Consider the following 20,720-nt stretch of genomic DNA (forward strand, 5'->3'; position numbering starts at 1 on the left):
GGTCATTGATTTGTAGTATTGTCCTACAACAAAGGAGGTTGCAGACATATTCACCAAAAATTTCACCGAGAGTAAGTTCCAATAGTTGTGAGCTCTCTTGGGGGTGCGGGATGTCTCATTAGGAGGGGTCAGATGACTTCTCCTTCCTCTCTTAATGGGGGGACTTTTTCCTCTTTGAGGTTTTGTCCTTCTCCTTTGAGAGTCTTTTGTACATTCATCTCTCTTTTGGGGGGGAGTTTTTTCCCATTGGGTTTTCTCCCTTTCTTCATTTATGGGAGATTGCATTTGCATTTGTACATGGGTACCTAACATGGCCTCGTAGCCAGGACCCATCTTGCATTGTTGACTTGAGTCTTCATTCCCCTAAGTTGCACTTAAGGGGGGGTGTTGGTGTAAATAGATATTCATCATGGATATTATTACACTTTACTTAAGTTAACTTAGGATAATGCATCTCTTCGTAGTTTGGATATGAGACACTTAGAGAAGTGTGCACATAGGGATATAGCTTGTAGGAGAAAATCCACCTTTTGTGGTCTTATTTTGCTGTTACACTCCACATTTGGTGGGTCATCCACCTCTTGTGGAATATTATATTATTTTTCCTACCTACCCCTAGTATTTCTTACCTACCCGTGTTTCTCATTGAGCCACATGTCATGATTGTGTGCTCGTATATCCATATGGCCTTGCCTATATAAGAAGGCTCATATTCATTGTATTAGTTAATCCAATCGATAATTTTGTACATTGATGAGAATATTGTTTGTTCTTGTCATTCTATTGTCTCTCTTTATGCTTTTCATTGTTCCCTTGATCTTGGCAAAATCTCACAGAGTTCCATCTCATCGTGGTTTTTACCTATTTGGGTTTTCCACATACAAAAACTTGTGTTATGGTGGATGTTTTACTTATTGTGGATGTTGTTATATCATTTTAGATTACATGCATTGTGTTTAAAATTTTTGTTAAGTTCATCTACCAGTTAGTGTTTGAAGTAGTTCTATTTTTGGTGTCATTGATTCACTCCCCCTCTTAGTGCTTTTCAAGTCCATCAGCGTGTCACTCTTGGTAGAAGAAGGTTCACCTTTCTTAGATGTATTGTATCCTAATCTAGATAAATCATGTTTCATCCTTTGAGATTGAATCTGTTCATCTAGCATAGAGGAACTCTTGTTGAATTTATCAAGTTTCCCATTAGCCTCAGTAAGCTCTTTGGTATGATCTTCATTATGCTTTATAAGAGTCTCTCTAAGAGACATTGCCATTTCAAGATCTGATTGTAATGCTTCTTTTTCTTCCTTCTCCTCATGCCAGTGTTCATGAAAAGTTGCATTCTCCTACTTGATCTTAGAGATCTCATGATATTTCTCTTTGATCAAATCTTCAGTTGCCCTCCTTGCTTCAAGTTCTTGACTCATACGGATTGTAAGAGCTTCAAGTTCTCTCCTTAGGTTAATTTTTTCACCATTTAGTTTCTCCACTTCTTCATCTAGTGCATCAATGTTGGCCTTGTCTAAAGAGATTTGTCAAAGATCTCCAATAATTGTTTAGTTAGTTCTTTCCTCTTTGCTTGTAGAGCTTTGAATTTGCCTCTTAGGGTTTCTAGCTCATCCCTAGTTTCAACAAGTTCTCTAGCCATCTCTCTATAACTCTTATCCCCCATGATGATTTTAGGGTTTCCTTCCAAGTGGTTAAGCCTTAAGGAAGTTAAGTTGTGATACCAATTGATAAACTTATAAAGCACTGAGAGGGTGGGGTGAATCAGTGATAGCAAAAACAATAACACTTTAAACCCATACCAGTAAAAATATTTAACCAGTTTACTTATGACTTTGCATGCAATCCAAAGTGTTATAAAAGCATTCACCACAAGTAAAACATTCACCATAACACAAATATTTATACGTGGAAAACCCAACTAGGAAAATACACGATGAGATGGAACTCACAAGTTAACTATCTGTAGAATAGGTAACTGACCGGTTAAGGTCTACAAATTCTCTGTTAAGAGAAGATCTTGTTAGAGATCCAAAGCCTTGTTAGGAGCTATACCTAGCTAAAGGTAACCTCAATGGAGGATTTAGATCCAAGTTAATGAATCACATTGTTAGAGGATTTCTACAATGAAGCCTATTAGAGCTTACTTGGCTAGGGGATTTAACTGCTGTAGTGATTAGAAAACAACAGGTGGTATGATCTAGGAATAGCACATTCTTCTTGTTTAGATCCTTTTCTACTCACTCATTACTGTATCGCCGACATTATCTGTAACTCCTTCAACAAATTGCATCAACATCAACTCACAACTCAACTAGCATTTACTGCTTCAATACATCATAATATCTTTTTATAGATATCAGATCTCATGTTGGCTCATGATCCTTGATACATTTTCCTAGGTTCATTGAATCTAGACAATCTTCCTTAACACGACAAAAATCACCGCCATAGTGTTAGTTGGTGGTAACACATCACGACCGGTGATAACTCATCACACAAACTGGGAAAGCGATTAGAACACCGCTACCAGTTGAGTGTTGACCACTTCAAACTCAAAGAATGATTCACTTTAAATCATACTAGGTGATGCGCCTTCTTGTCTCTCTCTGATGTATCTCAAAATTTGGTAGCAGTGGAATTGACCAAAATCGATTGTCCTAACTGCATATACTGGTTGTCTACATATACCAGTTAGAAACTCTATACATATGATACCGGTTTAAAATACAAAGACTTAATAATAGTACCAATTTAACCTAACTAGTATACAAAGATGACTATGACAATCAAAAACATATGTGTGCCATCAATGATAACACATAAAGTCATCCAATACAAAAATCATCATCAAGCCAACACATTGGTAAAGGGAAAAGTATGATTTCAGAACTAAAGTCTCAGCTCATTGCTAAATTTGAAATGAAAGATCTTGGTGAAACAAAAAACATTCTTGGGATGAAAATTGGAAGAGATAGAGTGAACAAAAAGCTATGGCTAGGCCAGAGTAAGTATGTGAATTTAGTTTTACAGAGGTTCAACATGCAAGATTGTAGACCATTATGTGTTCCTTTTATAGTTAGACTCAATTATTTGTTTCAGATTTTCCTACATCCCCATTGAAGATGGAAGACATGAGTAAAGTTCCTTACCAGAGTGCAGATGGAAGTTTGATGTATGCTATGGTCTTCATACACTATAAATTTTCCAAGTAGTGGGATTTCTTTCTAGATATATGTCTAATCGTAATAGAGTTCATTGGGATACAGTCAAAAGAGTCTTTGGATATTTGAAAAGTACCTCAGAGTATTCTATGTTTTATCATGGCATTTTGGTCTGAGATGTCATTTCCATTGATAATCATGGTTATGTAGATTTAGAGTGGGTAGGTGATATTGATAGAAGAAGATCCACTAGTGCTTATGTGGTTACTTTATTTGGTGGTGCAATTAGTTGGATGAGTAAGCGATACATTGTGGTTTCTTTGTCCATTACAGAAACAGTATATGGCAGTTACTCATGCTTGTAAATAAGTCAGTTGTTTTAAAAGACCGTGTTTAGATATTGGAATAAAATAAAGTGTAGTGACAATTTATTGTGATAGTTAGAGTGCGATCTACCTAGCTAAGAACCCAACATTTCATGCCCAAACCAAACACATTTATGTTCAACTTATCATTTTGTCAGAGATATGGTCGAATATGGGAGGATGAAGCTGCTTAAGGTAGAAAATATGATGAATATTTTAAATTCTTCAACTAAGGTTGTGAACACAGAGAAGTTCAGATTGTGTTTAGAGTCTATGGGCCTCATGGCCTCTAGCAAATTATTTTATTGTCTTGATACTCCATTTTTTCTTGCAAGGTGTTCGACAACTGGGTGGATGTTGACAAAAAGGTGTCTGAACCTTGCATTTACATGAGGTTACTATTTATAGTAAGTTTTTATTTGAGCATGAAATGGTGCAAAATTCTCTCCAAATCTTCTGGTTGGCTAGATAAGCATGCCGATAAATTTTTGTCACAAGATCACAGCTAGTTTTGAAGATATTAAAAAGTTTCTGTTTTGGAAGGGTACAATGAAAGGTTTAAATTTAATTTTAAGGATTTAAGACCCTTTTAAACACCTTGAAAAGTGGGTGTATTATGTAGTGGTTTAGAAGGTGATAGAGCACTCCGGAAGCTTTTTGATGCTTCAAATGGTTCGTCAATTAGACACATGGTTCACAAGTTATGGCCTTGAAAAGTTTGGTCTCCTAAAATAGGAAATATAAAATGCACCGAGCATATAAATGAGTGGTAAAAGGGAGGAAAACATGTTGATTTGTGTTTTGACACATCATAGGGTATCTCGAATGGAGATAAGGTCATCTCTACTTTATTGGGTGGTTTCAGCCCATGGTTTTGTAATATCGTTTGATGGTTTCTTATATTATATCCCTATATATGAGGTGCGTGAGATTGAGATTGTGTAAAAAGAGTCTTATGGCTATTGAGTTACCTGTAAATATTGTATTCATGGTACTCTTATGAAGAGCTTTCTCTACAAGTATATTGTAATCTATAATTGATTGTTGAATAATATATTGGGCGGATTTTGGAGTGTGGGTTTTTCTCTCAAAAGGGTTTTCCCCACGTAAATCACTATGTTGTGGTATGAATATTATTATGCCTATTTTTGTTAAAGTTTATATAACTGTTGTAATGATCTGTAAAAAATTTTGTATCACCCTCCTCTCAAGGTTAGTGTAGGAAGTTGTTCCACTACTTAACTTCTTTACAAGTGGTGTCAGAGCCTAATCACCTTTGGTTTTAGTTGTGGGTTGTTGGGTTTTTTGAACTAATCCAGATTTGAGTGAGACCTTATGAAAAAGATTCTTTTTGATCTTGTTGCAATAATTTTCAGATGACAAGTTCATCAGGGAGAACATAGGTGGATAAATTTAATGGAAGTAATTTTGAGATGTGGAAGCTGAAAATGTAAGTCTGCTAATAGATTGAGATCTATGGGATGTTGTTGATGCGAATGTCTTAAGACCTGTAGATCCTACTGTTGCTGCTCAATATGATGTTATGCATTGAAAAGGTAAGGGTCTAATTAGACTGTGCTTGGAAGACACTATTCTCATCAATTTCCACAAAGAGAACTCTGATTAGAAGCTATGGACTGAGCTTGGTGAAATGTATCAAGTGAAATCCTTATTCAATCAGATTTTCTTGAGGAAGAAATTATATTCCTTGAGAATGGAAGAGGTTTGACGAGTTACAGTCCATCTGGAAGCGTTTAATATGTTGGTGGCTCAATTGGCATTTATTGGTGTTAAGATGGATGAGGAGGGGAAATGCCAGATCTTACTTAGTTCTTTGTCTGATTCATGGGATTCTCTTGTTATGGCTATTGATAGTACTTATATTATTTTGAAGTCTAAAAATGTGGTGGGTTCTCTACTTGGTGAAGAGATGTGGATGATGGTATCCATTAGGTCAAAGGAAGCCCTAATTGTCCATGGAAGACCTAAGGAAAAGGCAAGAAGACTGAGAAGTGTAATAAATCCAAGTCCAGAGGGAGATCAATATCTCCTGGAAAGTCTAAAGTCATCTACTGGAATTGCGGTAAACTAGGACACATCTATAAGGATTGTGAAGAAGAAAAATAAGAAGTACGATTCTGATTCTGAGTCTGAGAAGGAAGATGGTGATGCATTCATTGTGGCTTTAGCTACTCATGCAGGTAATGATGCATGGTTAATTGACTTAGGTGTATCTTTTCATATGAATTCCAATAGAGATTGGTTTTCTAAATATGAAGAATTTAATGGAGGTAAGGTGTACTTGATGATGATTCACATTTAGATATTGTTTGTCATTGTAAAGTTAGGATCAGGTTTCCTAATGGTAGAATAAAAAGGATTGGCGGTTTGTTGCATATCCCTAGATTAAAATGAAATTTATTAGCTATGAGAAAATTGATAGATATGGGTGTGCAGGTAGTCTTTTCTGATGTAGGATGCAAGATGATTAAGGGTGCTATTGTGATTGCTAGAGGTTTCAGATTAGACCCTTTGTATAAGTTATAGACATACACTGTTGAGTGTAATAACACTTTTGTAAAAAGTAAATATGTGGATAATTTGTTGGAAGATTTAAGGATTTCACCTTCAACGGATGGACATGGCTTTTGGGTACCTAAGGGTGCTCTGTCTTCTGAAGCTAAGTTACCTATAAAGAAGACTATGTTATGGCACTAGAGACTTAGCCATATTGGAGAAAAGGATCTAATGAAAAATAAAAAACCTTGTTTCAGGTTTGAATGATTGTAATCTTGACTTTGATTTATGTGAGCATTGCATTTAAAGGAAACAAAACCGCATTAAGTTTTACTCAAGTTCTCATAAATCTTGTGGTGTTTTGGATCTTATTCATTCTAATGTGTTTAGTCCTATAGATGTTCATTCCATTGGAAAATCCACATATTATTTTACATTTATTGATGATTTTAGTAGGACATGTGTATATTTTTTAAAGAGTAAATATGAATTTTTTAGTCGGTTTAAAGAATTTAAAGTAATGGTTGAGTTGCAGACTAGAAAGAAAATTAAATGTTTGAGGACTGATAAAGGCAGTGAATTTTTCTCTAATGATTTTGATATATTCTGTAAAGACTATGGTATTAATAGACAAAAGACAACTTCATATTCTCCACAACAAAATGGAGTTTTAGAAAGAATGAACAAGACACTGATGGAGAAGGCTAGGAGTATGCTAAGTGTTGCTGGTCTAGAAATTTTTTTTTGGGGTAAAGTTATTGCCATTGCTTGCTACCTAATTAACAGGTCTCCTACATCATCTTTTGTTGATAAATGGGACATGGGAAACCCGATTAGATGAGGTATCCATGTTTTGTCAAACTTTTAGGGTTTTAGAAATAGGGAAACTTGATCAAGGCATGGAGCACATAAAAATATATACAAGGGAATCCATATAAGATTTATTAGATCAATTATTACTGATGGACCACTAGTAGGGACAAGGTGAACAACATTATGGTGCACAAAATAAAATAAAGTCCAAGATACATAAAATTGAGGCGCCAAAAATCTAGTTGGTAAAAAAAATTATGTCATCTCTTAGGGAATGTTTGTAACATAATGAATATTTTTTAGAGGCATATATGATTTGTATTTCAATTTGTTTCTCGAGGAAATGGTACCAAAGAGTGTAAAATAAATCTTGTGCAAGAAGATAAGATCATATCTTTTTAGACACTCATATTTAGTCAAATATCTTTGTTATCCATACATTTAACATAGTTGCATGATCCATGTAATATGTTTTTTCCCTCCCCTTTCCATATTGAATTTAGAGTTTTCCTTTTGGTGTGTAAGCATGTACTTTGTAGTACAAGGAGATGAAGAGAATGCAAAATTGATGATGAAATTTGTTCCCTGTTGCCATTATGTATATGTAACGATGTATATTTACACACATCTATTAGAAAGAGGACAAATATAGGCATAAACATTTTCCATAAATATAGGTTCTCTTTGGAGGAATCAACATTTCTTGAATTAGTATAGGGTGTCCTATAGTTAGTATTCCCTTTGTTACAAAACTTAATTTCATGTGAAGATGAAATCATGATGTTAAAAAAACTTTTAACGTATTGTCCACCACTTTTTTTTTGTGATATAACACACCTATCTCATTATATCATTCATCAATGAATGATGGATCGATGATGAGATTTTCGATGAGTTTGTGATAGTGAGGGATTTTGTGCATCAAAGGGTTATAAAAGGTTTAGTGATAGGAAAAACATCTTCCAAACCAATTTTTTTAATCCTTCCATGGTGTTGAAACATTTCACATCATCATGCTGGCACTTGTGAGTCATTATTTTTACAAAATTGGGGAACGTGCTTCTAAGTAGAAATTTGCTTTATCACATGGATGGTATAATTTTAAAGGGTTATTAAAATCATCTATGTGCCTACATTTGCTAACTTGTTATTTTTTATTAGTTAAATATTGTAATAATTATAAAATATTTGCAATGTCTTTGAAAATCATTTTCAATTTTTTTTCATTATTCATTTGTGTATGTTAAGTTTTTTAAGTTTGTAAATTATTTTTGTAAAATTGTAACTTGATTGATGACATCTTAAATTTGATATAGGGTAATTGAATTGTTATAGTAAATGAATATTAATTAGAGAATATTTTTAATTCATTAATTTAATATAAATATACAATAGCTTCAATTTAAATATTGAATTTTTAAGTTTTTATACAAATTCCGTCAACACTTTGGTTAGTCCAAATTGATTTCTATTCAAAGTTGCAATATTATTTTTTGCTTTGTTGCAAGTTTCCTTTAATGAAAAATTTAAGAAAAAATTGTTTCATGTTTTGATATAAAAATAATAAACAAAAACCTTCTCTCAAAGGTCATCTTCAAATTCGAAAAAAAGACGAAAATGGTAACTTTGTTGAAAATTTATTATGAACGAAGAGTCTATCTACAAAAAAAGGTTAATATGACACAAACTATGAGCAAAGCAAAATTCATTTGAAGGTTTTGATTTGTTTGAAAACTCTTTTCAATTTTTTGATTGCATAAGGGTCATTTTTTGCCTTCTCCTAGAAATGGGACAGACTATTGTGAGATTACCCTACTCTGAAAAACACATGAGAAAAAATAATTTCAATTCAATGTCGCATTTAGTATTTGAGATACAATGCTTTCAACTCTAATGCCATAATACCTAAACAAAAAATGTACATCTTCCAAATTATAAACTTTTCACTAATAATCTTACATTATTATAAGATTTAGAAACTTGAACTTTTTGTCACCTATTAGTCTTGTATTGACATAATACTTATCTCCATAACATCCAAATATTTATTGACCAAACAATTAAATACAAAATATAATTTTTTTGACTAAATTTCCAAAAACTTATAGACCAAACAATCAAAGATAAAATACGATTCCAAAAACTTGTAAAGCAAACAATCAAATACAAAGTACAATTATTTTGATTGAATCTTCAAAAGCTTATAAACCAAACAATAAAATACAAACTACAATTCCAAAAACTTATAGACTAAACAATCAAATACAAACTAAAATTCCAAAAACTTATAGACCAAACAATCAAATACAAAATACAATTCCAAAAACTTATAGAGCGAAAAATAAAAAACAAAGAAAATCTATTTTGACTAAATTTTCAAAGACTTCTAGAACAAACAATCAAATATAAAATACGATTCCAAAACTAAACAATCAAGAATAAAATACAATTATTTTGACTAGAATTTTGAGAACTTATAAGCCAAACAATCAAATATAAAATACAATTTCAAAATCTTATAACCAAAAAATCAAATATAAAATATTTAAATTTAACATTTCCCTTATTCACATTTCAATTATATTTTATACAATATATTACTTCAAAGTCTTATAGTCCAAGTCCATCCACCAACACCCATTCCTACAATTTTCACGAAGTTACGGGCCGCACAAAACATGATGATTTCTAATGTAAAAAAATCTATTGCATAAGATAAAAGAAAAAAATTAAAATAAAAGATTATGGAAAAATCTATTGCATAAGATAGAAGAATAAAATTAAAATAAAAGATTGGAAAAATCTATTCCATAAGATGTTGATATGCCATTCAACAACCGACCAATTCTTTTTTTTTTCGGTTTTCACTAATAAAATGGAAACCAATTGTATAAATTTAATTATGGAAAATTCATATTATTTATGACTTTCTTTGTCAAAACATTATAACGCAAGGTACTATAATAATTAGTTTTCTTTTCACTTTCATACATACACTTGCCACCACCTTTATTAGCCCTTACCATGGAGGGATTTTTTATTAATTGATACAATTTTTAAGTAAAATCAATTAAACAATCAAACATATATATATATTTTCCTATTTTCTATTATCAATATTTTGGAAAATAGTAATATGAATTTTTTCATATTTTTATTGATCTAAATTTAATGAAATAAGATTATTTTTGTCTTTTTGGGGGGGGGATTAATTTTTTATTATTGAATTTTCATTATTATCTTTCAATAATTAATGAAATCAAATATATATTTTTCATTATATTTTTTCTATGAGAGTTTAAATTGTGCAACAAATATTATGTCATTAAATATCTGATCTTTTAATAATCTTGATTTCATTGAAATGATATTATTTTGAGAAGATGAGGGCTTTTATCAACAAATCCATTAAGAGTTCAACCCTAATGTATAAGTTATCTTGTATTATCTACAAGATAAAAAGTTTGCAAATCTACCAGAATACAAAGTCTAATTAAAAATTTAAACTTTACTAATGATTTTAGTTGTCAATTTCAAAACTTGAATTTTGAGCATGGTGTCAACTCTTTTAATAAACCCTGATGATGTCATCGAAATGACATTATTTTGGAAGATGTTGATATTCATCAAATATGTGAAGTGGAAATCTTTTGGGAGGTCAACATTAATGCACAAGTTATTTTATATTATCTATAATTTAGAATATATCACAATACAAAAGATGATCAAAATATTTAAACTTTGTCGATGATTTTAATTGCTAATTTTAATTCTCAGTGTGAATTTATATACCAATTATTAAAGTGGTGATGTAAAGGAATTACATTTATAAATTCCATGCTTTTGTATTGAGTGTAGACACCAAAAAATAATTATTAAAATTATAAAGATGAATGATAATGGCAGTGAGAGTCTATTATGATGTTAGAGACAATATTAAATTTGTCCAACCAATGTTATTTATAATTACAATGCTATTATTGAGTATTATAAAAAAATGAAAGCATAAGAGATTTGGATCATTCCATTTATACAAAATCAAGAAATAAATGATATAAAATAATGCATAAATAGATTCTTATTGTATACCTAGTTACACCTCTGATTGAGCAAAGATATTTAAAAAAATACAATAACTTTAGGAACAAATTTCTTACCAAGAAAACCTTGTCGACTAGGTGAGATCAATATTTTACAAGTTATATCTACTCTCTCTCCTGTGTATCCCTATCTCTATCTCTTTCTATTCCTATATATTTCCCCTCTCTCCCTCTTTCTATCTTATCTCTCACCCTCTCCCCATTGCTCCCTCTTTTTATATTATCTACTTCTACTCTCTCTCTCTCTCTCTGTTTCTCTCTATTACTTATCTTTGTCACCTTATTTCTCTTACTCTTCCCCCCCCCCACTCTCTCTCTCTCACTGCCTCCTTTGTATTTCTCCCCATCTCTCCCTCCCTCATTCCCTCCCTATCCCTATATCTATCTCTTTATCTCTACCTCTCTCTACCTTTTTATTGGGTTGGTGCAAGAAGTTGAGTCCCACTTTTGGGCAAAAAGTGGAAGTGTTTTCCCTATTTTTCAATTTTTTTGTCAATTGATGTCAAAATTTGAGGTACTTAGAGTTTGAATCTGAAAAAACTTTAGTAATAGAAAATGTAGTGCTCGGAGTCTAATTTTCAAATATGTAATTTATTTCAATGCCCACATGGTAGAAATTGCTTTTTAGTAGACATATTTAAAAACCACATTTTCAAAATGTTTGTTTTAGGACCATACCACACATGTGTACGACCACCATATTTTGACATAAATAAAAGAATTTTTGCAAATCCTTCTAGGAAAAGATACCTAATACATCAAATATTGATGAGAATATTTTTTCTTACTTTTTTATTGAATACATTTTTTTTAATTAATTTTTAATTGACTATAAAGTACATTTTCAAAACATCTAGTGTACGACCACCACAATTTGATGAAAATTTCATATTTTTTAATTTTTATTTTTTTTAATCTTCAAAATAATTGTATGTAGATTGATGTCATATAATTTATTTTCAAAAAATTCTAAAAACAAAAAAGTTATTAAAGTTTTACTAAACCTCTTTATTTTACATTTAGGTACCACTTTTGATTAAAAAATAATGCAAAAATAGTAAAAATAATTATATCACTATGAAATTTCCATTTTTGTAATTAGGATAGTGAGAACTCTAATGGGTTTTTGTTTCATCAAAAAATATGATCAGGAAGACCTTCAAAAAATTATGGCAAGACAAAAATCTGGTATTCCAGTGCCTTAGCCATTTTTTGGGGGGTCCAAGCATAGGCTTCATCCCACCAAGCCTAACCTGAAGCCAAAACTGAGGCATAGGTGTGTTTCCCACTCCATCTTTTATGAAGCAGGTGCCTGTTATTTAAAATTCAAAAAACGGGCACCCGTTTTGAAATTTATAGCACTTTAAGAAACGTGTGCCTGTTTTTAGAAACAGGTACATGTTTTTAGAAATAGGTGCCCATTTTTAGAAATGGGTGCCCATTTAGAAATGTGTGCGCATTTCTAAAAATCGTGCACCCATTTCTCTACGGTGGTCCGATCCTAAACGGGCACCCGTTCTTCAAAACGTACACCCATTTTATTTTTATGGGTCGGGGCTCCGAAGCTAAATGGGTGCCTGTTTCTTAAAAAATGGGCACTCGTTTCTAGTGGAAAATGTTTTTGCTTGCAGACTTCAGCGGAATTGGGACCCGGCTTCTTGCACCCACCCTATTCTTATATATTTCTATATCTCTCTCTTTCTCTTGAAATATATGTCTGCTTCTCTTTGTCTACCCCTATTTCTCTCACTTTGTCTTCATCTCTATTTGTTTATATATGATTTTCTCTATTTGTCCATCTCTTTATCTCTCCCCCTCTCCCTCTCTCTCTATATCTCCTTATATTTCTAGCTCTCTAACTCTACCGCGCCATATCTATATCTCTCTCTATCTCCCCCTCTTGCTTTATAGATCTTTCTCTCTTCCTCTCCATCTCTCCCTCTATATGCCCTATCTTTATACTTATCTCTCCTCCTACTTGTATCTCTCTATCTATTTTTCCCTCTTCTTCTCTTTCTTTATCTTCTTCTCTATATCTATCTTCCTCTCTCCCCCTATATCTCTAGACATGCCTCCCTCTATCCATCCATCTCTCTCCCTCTTTTTAGACCCCTATATCTATATCTTTTTTCCTTTCTATATCCATCACTTCCTATCACTTGTTTCTTTTTCCCCTATATCTATCTCTCTCTACCGCTATATCTCTTCCTTTCTCTATATAGCACATCCTACCCCTATCTTAATCTTTCTATCTCTCCCTCACCTTCCCTATATTTATTTTTATCTTCCATTTCTATCTATTCCTCTCTCCTCTCTCTTTATCTCTCCATATATCTCTTGTTCTTTCCATCTTCCTCTCCTTATTCTCCATTTCTATCTTCATCTTTATACTCTTCTCCATCTCTATCTCTATCTCTTTACCCATCCCTCTCTCACTCTTCCCCCTCTATATCTATTTCTTTCTAGCTCTATCTCATCCTCTCTCTCAAACTCTCCCTATTGTAAAAATAGCATGAGCATATTGGTAATGAAACTTGATTATCTTCTCAATTTAAATGTTTCGTTTCAGCTATGATTGAATCCTTGTAAGTGGATGCATAGTTGATTTTAAGTTATCACTTATCCATTAGGATATTTGTTGCACAAACAACATCATGGACTACCAATTGACATCAACCTCACAAATTTATGCAAAAAATAGATCTAATTTTACATAATGGACCTTCCACACCGATTCCAGATACCCATTGCACACCAAGGTGCAATTGCTAGTATTATTTGCTTTAAAATTTTAGCATTGATATTGACATATGGTCAAATCAAAATTTTATATATCAATTTTATACAGGCTTTCGATGCTCAAGTGCCATGCTAATTCCCTAATAATGTAATGATAGTTTGACTATGTGTACTGGGGATATATATCTGAGGCTTTTATAGATATCAAGTGAACCCTAGCCACAAGAGAACTAACCAGCCATCAGGTGGAGGAAAAAACATGCCGAAAAACAGTAAATTATCTTTGTGCGTTTAGCAGATGGCAAAGAAAGCAAGGAAGACAGGTGGGCTAAATGAACAGAGGAAGATGAAAAATGCTATCTATTGAATTGGTTGTGAAGGAATACTATAACCCCCATTGAACCAGAGAATTATTTGGGCAATCGATCCAATAGGAATCTGTGCAAGATCAGATCTAATAAAGATACAATTTGATTTGGTATTAAGAATCCGATTTGATCTAGGTTTGATGCATGTACACGATTCCTAATGAGCCAAAAAAAAGTGAACTGAAAAGAAGATCCGAAGTGATTTCCTGGTGTGAAACAATTTACCAGGTGGAAGCTGCTACAAAATACAGCCTATGGACTAAGCAGAATGTGAGTGGCAACTTTTACAGTATTTCATTTACTGTAGGTAAAATGTCTGATGAAATCCAATAGCAAGATATGAACAAATCGCTTTCAATCTGGCTCGAGACGTCACAATGACAACGACGATGAGTAACTGCCGTCAGGAAAAAGAAAAGCTTATCATCCACAATTCCAGCGATCAAGGTGGAATACTCCGGAAGCTTCCTTGCAACTCTCTTCCTTATTTTCTATCGTATTGTTTGAACATAGAACATACCTCGAAGCTGCTACTGCGGGTCAATTCGCCCACCAGCGTGACCCACGGGCAATTAAAAGCACTCTTATTTTCTAAAGTCAATTCGTTGAATAAAATTGGGTTTAGGGGGCGTTTGACGAATTCAAACTGTTCTTTACTATATGAATTGCCAAGTGCATTTACAAATTCATCATAGTTAGCCTCTCAAGCTGCGACTTCCACAATGGGGAGGATTCACTGCGCCTCTCTGGTTCTAACATACACTCTATTCATTTTACTGCTCTTTCATGTTGCTGTCTCCACCGGTGCTGATGACACAGTAAACATTGCTGCCATTCTTGATGTGACTACACCTGCGGGAAAGGCGGCCAACAAGTCTTTACATTTTGCTCTCCAAGATGTTAATGACGGGGCGGCTACTGGTACCCGTCTCAACCTCACAATTCAAGAATCTCGAGGATTTGTTGGAAACGGTAAGAACTTAACCTAAACCATTTCGATGGTTTTTGTTTCTTCTCTCTTTTTTTGGTTTTTCACATGATTTTGTGTTTGCTTCTCAAATTAGTTGCTCAATTCTCACAATAAATTTATTTTGGAATTTTTTTCACACAGTTCTGGAGGTGTTCAGAAGTGAGGTTGCTGCAATCCTGGTGCAGGAGCCTAAGTTTGCAAATTTTTTGTCCTCCGTAGCGGAAGAAGTTCATGTTCCAATTCTGTCATTCAGCGGTTCGCGTGGATTTGGCACTGCAATTGAGTCCACATATTTAGTTTCCACATTTCCTAGTCGTTATGGTGATATGAACGCCATAGCAGCCATAGCAGGCCACTTTCAGTGGAAGTCAGTGGTCGTACTGTACGAAGACGATGAGTTTTGGTTAAATGGTGTTTACCAATTGACTGAGGCGCTGCAGGAGTTTCAGCAGGACTGGGGAAACAGCAGGACGACAATTTCACAGACTCTAGCGTTTTCTTCTGGTTCGAGGGCAGAGCAAATTAGGGAAACCTTGGTGGAATTGAAGAACAAAAGCTGTGTCAGGGCATTCATTGTGCATACTAGCGTGGATGTGGCTCTCAAAATGTTCACCATAGCACAAGAGCTGGGAATGATGTCTGAAACTTATGCTTGGGTTGTCACGGATTCCATTGCTTCCTCTTTCGATTCTCTGTCTTCTTCTTCTATCCAAACATTGCAAGGAATTGTGGGAGTTAGAAGCGTTGCAACATCTCAATTCACAGAATTGCAGAAGAGGCTGGGGCTCATGTTTGCAGACGATGACATCAGCCGAATTGGGGTGCAAGCGTACACTTCTCTTAAGCTAGTTGCAAGTGCAGTTTCTGCCTTGCGTTCAGAGGATGTAAAGATTGGATATGATAGACAAATTCCCATGAATGACACGGATTTCCCTGCTTCGATGATGGTTTTGACAGGAGGGGAGATGCTTCGTCAGAAGATAATTGACTTCTCAGAATCTGGCGCCGCTACCGATGATCTCAAAACTCTAGAGTATGAGATCATTAACGTTGTTGGAAAAAGTTACAACACAGTTGGTTATTGGAGAAAAGACACTGGGCGGCTTCAATCTGCACGCAAAGAAGAAGATAAGGTGGGGACTATCATCTGGCCTGGTGATAACCCAAAAAATCCCAATGGCTACAGACAACTTAAAATTGCTAAAATCGCTGGGAAGAGGGCTTCTAATTTCAGTGAGTTCATCGGCCGGCTATCAGGCTACACGGATGATACATTTAAGGCCGCTGTAGATTCACTCCCGTACAATCTACCTTTCCTGTACGAAGAGTTCGACAAAGGCAACTCAAATCTTTCAAACTATGATGCACTGGTGAACGAGTTATCCCATGGAAATGTAATTCCCCATAAACCCTCTCCAGCTCTTGAAAATTTAGGGTTTTCTACATTACAGTGTGCATATTGGGCAATACAAACTAATGTTTGCTTGTTTAGAGATTCGATGGGGTTGTTGGGGACGCGACAATATTGTGGAGCCGCTCGTTGAATGTTGATTTCACCCAACCATATACCCAAACGGGTCTGGTGATGATGGTGCCATTAGAAAGAGTGCGAGGGCGGACGTGGTCTTTTCTCCATCCATTCAGTGCAGGGTTGTGGGCTATAGCGGGGGCTTTCTTCGTCTTCACGGCGTTCCTTGTGTGGCTCATGGAACATGAGGACAACAATGAATTCCAAGGAAAAGTTAACGAACAAATAGTCACATCATTAGCGTAAGAATACATCTTATTAGAAATCTTCAATTGATTGCAATTTTATTAGCTTGTGAATTGGGTTCCCAGTTTGCTCTTAGGACAAGGGTCTTATACTATTTTGTATTATGTGCAGATTGTCCCTCTCTGCCTTCGTATTTGCTCAAAGTAAGTATTTATCAAATTCACGACTTCACCACATTTTAGGACATTGATGTTGTATTGACTGATTCTTTTGCGTATGCGAGTTGAACTTTTGAATTCATAGAGGAGAGCTGTTAATACAAGAAACTGGGGAGGGGGACGAGGGTTGGAAAGCATGAATCCCCTCCTCAATTAGGTACATAGAGGTTATACCCTCATCTACTTACTTTTTTAAATGATCTCCTCAATTAAGTACATAGACGTTATGCCCTCCTCTACCCACTTTTTGTTTCCATAGAAGATCTACTAAACCTATTAAGCAGAGACAATTTATTTATAAACAGAATCAATTAGAAAAGTTGCTATAGATTCCTTCTACTATCTATGGATGATGTACTTAAAAGCCTTCCTTTATCTTCCACATACGATTAAAAAGAACTAATATTTTATATTCTAAATTCTACCTTTTGAAAAAAGCAAGCTTTTCACCAATAAAATTGCCTTTCCTCTTTGCCGGGAAATTCCAATTACTTCTACATCTTGTCGAACCATTTGTAGAAAAGTCGCTTCACAGGTTCCTTAACATCCATGTAGGGATCAGAATATTCCGTTGCTTGTATTTTTTAATTAATTGAAAATTAAAAAAAAACTGTATTTTGATTTATTCTGATTTTAAAATTAATAAATAAATAAGATTAACGCTACATACTAATCCCTGCACAGATAATTCGCATCCCCTGCCCACTCTTATGAATCAATATTCTAGATGGAAGCTGCAGCTGCTTCTTTCATCATTTTGTATTCTTACGAATCAAGATTCCAGGCTGTCTCTCAATTCACCTAATAGTGCCAATTATGTTGTGGATGTGTAATAACTTACAGGAGAAGAGGTGAAGAGCTCTCTGGGCAAGGGAATCGTAGCTACGTGGCTCTTCATTGCTCTAATATTGAATAACAGCTACACTGCACATTTGACCTCTATTTTGACGGTGGAGAGACTGGCCCCTACCATTACAAGCATGAAAAGCCTCACCACAAGCAATGTTAAAGTGGGTTACATGAGAACTTCATTTGCCAAGAGTTATCTCCTAGAAGATCTGAACATACCAGAAGATAGACTGGTTCCTGTAATGAGTCCACATGATTACGTGGACAAGCTATTGAGTGGTGAAGTGGGTGCCATAGTGGATGAGAGCCTCTACATTCAAATAGTGAAATCTCTTTACCCATGTGCAAAACTCGAAGTTGTAGATCGAGGATACTTCGACACAGGAGGCTTTGGATTTGTAAGAAACTCTTCCATATCTCACTTCCTGCTATACTTTACTTCCATATAGACAGATGCCCAGTTTCTATATCTTACTTCATTCTATTTCTTACTTCTAAATCTAGAAATAGATGCTCAGTTTTGAAATTTACATGTCTGACAGTTTTTCCGGAAAGGGTCACCATTTTTATCAGACATAACTGAAGCGGTGCTACATGTATCGGAGCAGCATTTCATGGTTCAGAGCATCCGCAACAAATGGTTTGGGGAAGCAACGTCATGTCCAGATATGGAAACAGGGCTTCAATCAAATAATACTCCCATTACTCCGGCTAATCTGTGGATTCTTTTCGTTCTCACAGCATCCATCTATGCTCTCACAGCGTTGATTCATATCGGTCGCAAGTTGCATCGAAGTCAGCAAGATTTGAGGGCAGCAGCCCACACACAAGATTTTTCTACGCATATAATGACTATGATCAGATCTTTAAAAACTGTGCGGGCCCCGCCACCAATAGAAAACGAACTCTGATTCCGCAAGTTGTGGAAAACTCTAAATTTTGTAGTCCATTTCAAGCCATGTACAATCTGTGTATATCCTCCCATTCCAAAAGCCATTGTTTATATTAATATACACTCCGGTTAAAGACGCGTTTAATGCGTCATGGAGTTATACAGAGTAAAAGGATAAAGTCAATTATTGAAATCTCGCCCCCACTGACAACTGTGAAGCTTGTCTTTACTTTGATTCCTTCTCTCAAAAGGAATTTAAGGTCATTTGAAATATTTAAACTGGCTTGTCTTACATGTTTCTTGCTAGAAGTTTATTTTGCACGTTTGATTCTGCACAGAATTCGTTGAACTCTTGATATAAAACGAAAATGATTACACGACTACCTATATGTGCCGTTTACATGTGATACCTTGAAGAAGACTACCGCCATTAGTTGTTCTCATGGGGTAGCTCCCATTAATTAAATAGAGCAGAGACAAAATCTTCGAGTTAGGAATTATAAATGTCAAAGTTATATTTCATCTAATTATTATCGTGCAGATAAATAAAAGCTCGTCATACAAATGAATCTTAGATTCATTCATTCAAAGAACAATTAAAAATAGAAGTGGATCTCATGCATATTCATGCATAACTCTAATTGTTTTCTTCATATAAATTATATTTAAGAAAAACATATTTTCAATTGTAGTTCTTCCCATGCGATGTTAGATAAATTAATATTGCAACAATCTCCCTCTTAATTTCAACTACTAATGGATTCAACACAAAACAATGACAACTTTCAATTTTAATGGGCCTTTCTCAACTCCTATGGAAGGTTTCTCACTTTTTTTTGACAAAAAACACTATGACCTCTTCGAAGACTTTGATTTGTCTTCCTCGCAAATTAGAGGCTACACCATTTTTATAAAAGGTTTTGAACTTGACATATTATGCCAGTGATTCTCTGGAAAATTCTTTTCATTAACCATGAGATTATACAAAAAAAAACAAAAAACAAACAAACAAACAAACTAACTAACTAACTAACTAACTTATTCCTCTTGCTAAACTATAAAAATCTTTGACTTTGATCTCTTCTTATGAAGATCAACTTCATCTTAATTGGGGGTGCCATCCAACTTTACTACATTGACTGAATCTTCTGGACATCAACATGATCATTTCATACCTTGGTGATCTCTTCTTGCCCTAACAATCACTTCTCTTTTCTTTTTTTCTTTGTTGACTAAGAATTTAATGAGTTGATGGCAGGATCTTCCAATTGCAACTTTAATCTACCAAAAATTAAATTCCTTGGCTTAGATCGTGCCCACTTCCTTTATCTTCTATTTAACCCCTCACAAAAATGCTACAACAATCTGCTTCTTCTTGGTAGCGTGATTCAGGAGCATCCATGTTTCCATAACCATTGCCAGCATCCTGCATCCCTATACCAACTGGTAATTATAAATCAAAATATGCACATTTATGTATACAAAATATGGAATTAAGGGTTGCACACCTTAATTGTTTGACAAAATGACTCTAAGAAACGCTAATTCGTGGACTGCAATACGCACAAAATCAATTTAGTAAAAAGGCGTTAGAAATTTAAACTAATGTAAATGCCAAGTGTATTGGTGGAAACCGCTTAACAACATAGAGGGAACAAAATGAATAGAAGGGAATATGAAAAGAGAGTTGAACAGTAAACTATGGGACAATCGCATAGCAGGGAGGTAATGAAATAAATTAGGGAAAAGAGCGACTAAGTGGAAATTTGAATAGGCATCAAGAAACGTTACAGGGGGAGGCATTACAAAAAAAAAGTAGCGTTATGTCTTATTTAAAAAAATGATGTTTCTTAATGAGAGGGGGAGAGTTTGTAGAGAGAGTCGGCCCTTTAAGATAGAGGGGGTGACATTGTGAATGGGGGAGCCTATGTGAAGTAAGAGGGTTCGCAAGGTGTGGTTGTGTGGTGAGTAGAAGGGGAGGAGACTCTTTCCATCATTTAAGTTGTTGATA

General features: G+C 34.5%; 1 protein-coding gene across 1 annotated transcript; it reads left to right on the forward strand.

Annotated features, from left to right (window-relative positions):
- The first annotated feature begins 14,675 nt into the window (after positions 1-14,675).
- On the forward strand, positions 14,676-19,025 carry LOC131037029 (glutamate receptor 3.4). The gene is made up of 6 exons (XM_057969065.2): positions 14,676-15,038; positions 15,178-16,430; positions 16,529-16,806; positions 16,922-16,953; positions 17,812-18,215; positions 18,360-19,025. The coding sequence occupies exons 1-6, from the start codon at positions 14,789-14,791 to the stop codon at positions 18,726-18,728; spliced, it is 2,586 nt and encodes an 861-aa protein (XP_057825048.1). The 5' UTR covers positions 14,676-14,788; the 3' UTR covers positions 18,729-19,025.
- Positions 19,026-20,720: the final 1,695 nt, after the last annotated feature.

The sequence above is a fragment of the Cryptomeria japonica genome, chromosome 8 (genome assembly GCF_030272615.1).
Source record: "Cryptomeria japonica chromosome 8, Sugi_1.0, whole genome shotgun sequence".
Taxonomy (NCBI): Eukaryota; Viridiplantae; Streptophyta; class Pinopsida; order Cupressales; family Cupressaceae; genus Cryptomeria; species Cryptomeria japonica.